Source organism: Notolabrus celidotus, chromosome 14 (assembly GCF_009762535.1).
Source record: "Notolabrus celidotus isolate fNotCel1 chromosome 14, fNotCel1.pri, whole genome shotgun sequence".
Lineage (NCBI taxonomy): Eukaryota > Metazoa > Chordata > Actinopteri > Labriformes > Labridae > Notolabrus > Notolabrus celidotus.
Window position 1 is genome coordinate 16,775,034 of NC_048285.1, and position 6,000 is coordinate 16,781,033.

The 6,000-nt window shown below is 44.1% G+C and overlaps 1 protein-coding gene across 1 annotated transcript; it reads left to right on the forward strand.

Moving 5' to 3' along the window:
* The first annotated feature begins 192 nt into the window (after nt 1-192).
* Nucleotides 193-4,204, forward strand: LOC117824893 (probable serine/threonine-protein kinase dyrk1). The gene is made up of 2 exons (XM_034700395.1): nt 193-2,635; nt 2,738-4,204. Exons 1-2 carry the CDS (start codon nt 560-562, stop codon nt 4,133-4,135), a joined length of 3,474 nt encoding a protein of 1,157 aa, XP_034556286.1. The 5' UTR covers nt 193-559; the 3' UTR covers nt 4,136-4,204.
* Nucleotides 4,205-6,000: the final 1,796 nt, after the last annotated feature.

A 6,000-nucleotide genomic window follows, 5' to 3' on the forward strand; every position in this document is an offset into this window, starting at 1 on the left:
TACGACGTCACCTGAAAACTATGAATGGGAAAAGAACAGAGCAACGCTATTATATATACAGTCTATGCTACCAACCCAAGCTTTAATTGTTTTTCTTCACTCAAATACTTGGGATGCACAGTATTCTGTTATTGTAGTCAATCACTATAAATGTCTTTGCTTTTTCTGCAGATTGTTTGTTTTTGTTTTTAATTTGTGTGTATGTGGTTTTGGTAGTTCTGGAGCCAGCCTCAAAGTTCACTTGATGAACTGCAGTTTTTCACACTTTTGCTTTGGCTTCAATTCCCACGGCCGGCGGTTGCCGCTGGTAACAAACATGATAATAGATATAGGAGCGGATTAGACTCTAAACATGTCTTTGTGATGTCACTGTTGAGATCAAAGGATTTAGGAGTGTGATGTCATAGTGAGGTGAGAGCTGTGCAGCTATATACTGTATATAGGAAGGTGCCCGATCAGAGCAGCTTGCTTTGCAGAGAGGAGAGAGAGATTTGTGGTACACACCCTTTGGTCGTGAATTCAAACACTTTGGAATCTTTGAAAACTGTTCACATCTGACATGGCTCAAATGGAATCTACAGTTCAGGTAGGTGAAACCCTACACAGCAGCTCGTCTGCCTACACCGTCCTGGAGTTTATCGGTGAAGGCTCCTTTGGAAAAGTGGCCAAGTGCCTGAATGTCAACACTCAAGACACAGTGGCTATCAAAATACTCACGAAGGACTCTACTGAAGCCGAGGACGCAGAGAGAGAGATCGCCATGTTAGAGCTCATCTCTGTACGAGATCCAGACCAAATTAACGTGGTGAAGTTCTTGGAGAAGTTTGAACATGCGGGACAGACCTGTCTGGTGTTTGAGATGCTTTACACAGATTTCTATGAAATTATCCGCGAATGCGGGCCTATGCCTCTAACCTCGATCCGGCCGGTAGCTCAGCAGCTGTTGGTCGCCCTGGATTCCCTGAAGGGTCTAGGTATCCTGCACACCGACATTAAACCAGACAATGTCATGCTGGTCAGCCAAGACCTGCCCATCAGAGTGAAGCTGATTGATTTTGGTTTAGCCACTCCCGTCTCCAGCATAGAGCTTGGTGAATTATGTCAGCCAATTGGATGCAGAGCTCCCGAAGTTTCCCTCGGCCTGCCCTACAATGAGGCTATCGATATGTGGGGTCTGGGCTGTCTTCTGGGCTTTTTCTACCTGGCTGACAACCCTTTCCCCGACACTGACTATCAGGTGATGAAGGTTTTGATTGAGGTTTTGGGCCAGCCGGAGGACTACCTTCTCAACGCTGGAGTATACACACGCAACTTTTTCACAAAGAAGGATGAAGAAACTGATGGTCCAACATGGAGGCTCCTGACGCCTGAGGAGTACGAAACGCTGACTGGCGAACAACTTCAGGAGAAAGAGAACCAAATGAAGCTGCCCAGCTCTCTGGACGGTTTGGCTCATATCTACCCAGTGGACAAACCTGCAGAGCTTGAGGACACTTTAGCGTTTGTAGACCTTTTGAAAGGTCTGATGCATCTTGACGGAGCTTTGAGGATCTCTCCCAGTCAAGCTCTGCAGCACCCCTTCATCACCATGTCCCACCTGTCCGAGTGCCCTGACAGCTCAGACTATTTAAAAACTGCCAGAGAGATGATGGGAGCACCCACAAATCCTGACCAGGAGTCAGCTGCTGGAGCTAAGGAAGATGTCAGAGCCCCCTGTACATGTGATGGAGAAATGGAATCTACAGTTCAGGTAGGTGAACAAGGGAACTCCTCCAATAATGTCCCAGAGACTCAGTCCTGTAATGGAGCTCAAGCCGAGAACTCCACCAGAGAAATGAAATCTACAGTTCAGGTAGGTGAACAAGAGGGCTCCTACAATAATGTCCCAGAGACTCAGTCCTGTAATGGAGCTCAAGCCGAGAACTCCACCAGAGAAATGAAATCTACAGTTCAGCTAGGTGAACAAAAGGACACCTACAATAATGTCCCAGAGACTCAGTCTTGTAATGGAGCTCAAGCCGAGAACTCCACCAGAGAAAGGAAATCTACAGTTCAGGTAGGTGAACAAGAGGGCTCCTACAATAATGTCCCAGAGACTCAGTCCTGTAATGGAGCTCAAGCCGAGAACTCCACCAGAGAAATGAAATCTACAGTTCAGGTAGGTGAACAAGAGGACTCCTACAATAATGTCCCAGAGACTCAGTCCTGTAATGGAGCTCAAGCCGAGAACTCCACCAGAGAAATGAAATCTACAGTTCAGGTAGGTGAACAAAAGGACTCCTACAATAATGTCCCAGAGACTCAGTCCTGTAATGGAGCTCAAGCGGAGAACTCCACCAGAGAAATGAAATCTACAGTTCAGGTAGGTGAACAAAAGGACACCTACAATAATGTCCCAGAGACTCAGTCCTGTAACGGAGCTCGAGCCGAGGACTCCCCTAGAGAAATGGAATCTACAGTTCAGGTAGGTGAACAAGAGGACTCCTATAATAATGTCCCAGAGACTCAGTCCTGTAACGGAGCTCAAGCCGAGGACTCCCCTAGAGAAATGGAATCTTCAGTTCAGGTAGGTGAACAAGAGGACTCCTACGCTAATGTCCCAGAGACTCAGTCCTGTCACGGAGCTCAAGCCGAGGACACCCCTAGAGAAATGGAATCTTCAGTTCAGGTAGGTGAACAAGGGAACTCCTACATTAATGTCCCAGAGACTCAGTCCTGTCACGGAGCTCAAGCCGAGGACTCCCCTAGAGAAATGGAATCTACAGTTCAGGTAGGTGAAACCCTACACAGCAGCTTGTCTGCCTACACCATCCTGGAGTTTATCGGTGAAGGCTACTTTGGAAAAGTGGCCAAGTGCCTGAATGTCAACACTCAAGACACAGTGGCTATCAAAATACTCAAGAAGGACTCTACTGAAGCCGAGGACGCAGAGAGAGAGATCGCCATGTTAGATCTCATCTCTGTACGAGATCCAGACCACATTAACGTGGTGAAGTTCTTGGAGAAGTTTGAACATGCGGGACAGAACTGTCTGGTGTTTGAGATGCTTTATAAAGATCTGTTTGAAATGGTCTGCCAATGCGGGCCAATGCCTCTGAACAAGATCCGGCCGGTGGCTCAGCAGCTGTTGGTCGCCCTGGATGCCCTGAAGGGTCTAGGTATCCTGCACACTGACATTAAACCAGACAATGTCATGATGGCCAGCCAAGACCTGCCCATCAGGGTGAAGCTGATTGATTTTGGTGAAGCCACTCCCGTCTCCAGCATAGAGCTTGGTGAATTATGTCAGCCAATTGGATGCAGAGCTCCCGAAGTTTCCCTCGGCCTGCCCTACAATGAGGCTATCGATATGTGGGGTCTGGGCTGTCTTCTGGGCTTTTTCTACCTGGCTGACAACCCTTTCCCCAACACTGACTATGAGATGATGAAGGCTTTGATTGAGGTTTTGGGCCAGCCGGAGGACTACATGCTCAACGCTGGAGTATACACACGCAACTTTTTCACAAAGAAGGATGAAGAAACTGATGGTTCAACATGGAGGCTCCTGACGCCTGAGGAGTACGAAACGCTGACTGGCGAACAACTTCAGGAGGATGAAAACCAAATGAAGCTGCCCAGCTCTCTGGACGGTCTGGCTCATATCTACCCAGTGGACAAACCTGCAGAGTTTGAGGACAGGTTAGCGTTTGTAGACCTTTTGAAAGGTCTGATGCATCTTGACGGAGCTTTGAGGATCTCTCCCAGTCAAGCTCTGCAGCACCCCTTCATCACCATGTCCCACCTGTCCGAGCACCCTGACAGCTCAGACTATTTAACAACTGCCAGAAAAATGATGGGAGCACCCCAAAATCCTGACCAGGAGTCAGCTGCTGGAGCTAAGGAAGATGTCAGAGCCCCCTGCACATGTGATGGAGAAATGGAATCTACAGTTCAGGTAGGTGAACAAGGGAACTCCTACAATAATGTCCCAGAAGAAGAAGGCGACCCGTTTACTGTTGGAGCTGATCAAGCAGAATCCGCCCCTCCTCCCTCGACCTCCTCCAGCCGCTTCAACAGAGCGATGAAGAGGATCCGCAGGTTCTTCAAGAGAGTCAAGACGACCTTCTGTTGTTGCTGTCCAGTGGAGGATGACTAAATGTGTGCCATTTCCCCAACATTATTCTGCAGTGTACAAACTAACTAAAAAATAAAGCAAATAAATAATAAAAACAAGGACTTAATTTTTGTATTCATTCACTCTAAATGTTCGTGGTTAATCGTTTAGTTCTTTGGACCCTAAAGTGAGTCTTTGACATGATCAACACTACACTCTAAAAAGTATTTCTGCCTATTACTTAACTAATTAGTGAAACATTTATACACTTAAAAATACTTAGTAGATTTTAAAGCTTTGAAATTAAGTAAAACAAACCTTCAATAAATAGACATGTAAAGGATATAAATGAAAACTTTAAAATTACTTATTTAAAAAAATCTGTTGTACTGACTTATTGTTTTAAACTTTATTTACTTGATGCTATCGGAGTTATTCAGTTGTATATGGGAATTCATTTTAATGTCAATCATAGCCTCATATTGATAAATTAGACAACTTATATCTCAGAAAATATGAAAATTGTATTCCCCAGCAGTTTTTTTTTCCACATGACAAATAAAAATTATTTGCTGCATCAAATTAGATATATAAGATTATCCATGTGAAAGCTGCTGAATTATTTTATAAAACAATAACAGCATAAGCAAGAATACTGACGCAGTGTAGTCCAAGTAATAGCTACAAAGTGCTTTGAAGTAGGGAATTTTGTAAACAACTCAGAATTGAACCACCTTTCTAAGGTTTTGCCAACCAAAACACACAATAACAACAAATAAATTGTGCTTTTTATAAATAAACAAATGAAGTCCAGGGTAAAAAAAAACCTGGGCTGTGTCCAAAATCACCCACTCATTCCCTACTCCCTACTCACTATAGAGTGAATTAGATGTAGTTGACTTTATAGTGCATTCACTGAGCAAAATTAAAACAACATTTCGCCAGCCGCTGACAGTGACATAATCAAAGTCGCACAACTAAGACGTCGCTCGTGGAAGGCTGGGGATTTACAGTTATGATTTTTCTCAAACACTGTAAAACGGCATGGATTTCAGTGATAACTAATATTATACTTGCTGTATTTTGTCACAATAATTCAATATAATAAATCAATTTATAACACATTATTTTCAATAAATACCAACCATATATTTGCGCCACAACCTATTTGAGTGTCTTGTGCCTGATTTTTACTGTCACTCCGTTTCAGACCTTTTTCCTGTGAAAACCTTCAAACTTTCATCACTTGATTGCCGAAAGATGCCTCCCGTTAATATTCTGTTTCTCTTTTGACTCTTCTTCAACTCATTATTCTTCAAAGAAGAATCAGAGTAACAAGAGTAAGACAGAGGACTTAGACGTGCTTTGCGTTTATATTAGATATATTACATAATGTGGAATTACAGTATGTAATTTCATAATTTCAGTCTACACCCCCTCCTGATATGTCACAGTATTGTAGCCACATAAATCTTCTACTGAGTACCATACCTTTTGATCACATAAAATTTCAAAACATCATATTATGAGAATCAATATCTTTATTTACAGTTCAGACATCAATCTCAGTACTGCAGAGTGAACCGCCATTTTCCAGTTCTGGCCATGTACTTTGATAGCCTAAGTGACCTCCGTCCTGACTTCCGCCTCTCCAGATCCACCATACTCCACCTGATTGACATCCTGCGCTCACCATCTGACCAGGGCTGGGGATTTGATCTGGAGATTCTTGTTTTTTTGTTTTGGTTGGCAATTGCCATGTCTTACCGTGCAAGAAAGTCATCGGGCTAAAGAACAGGATCATCTGCTTGCCACCCCAAGATGACCTAGCGTGAATTGGTGCAGGCTTTGAAAACCTGGCAGGATCTGCAGCTTTCATTCGTGTTGTTGGCAGCATTGATGGCTGC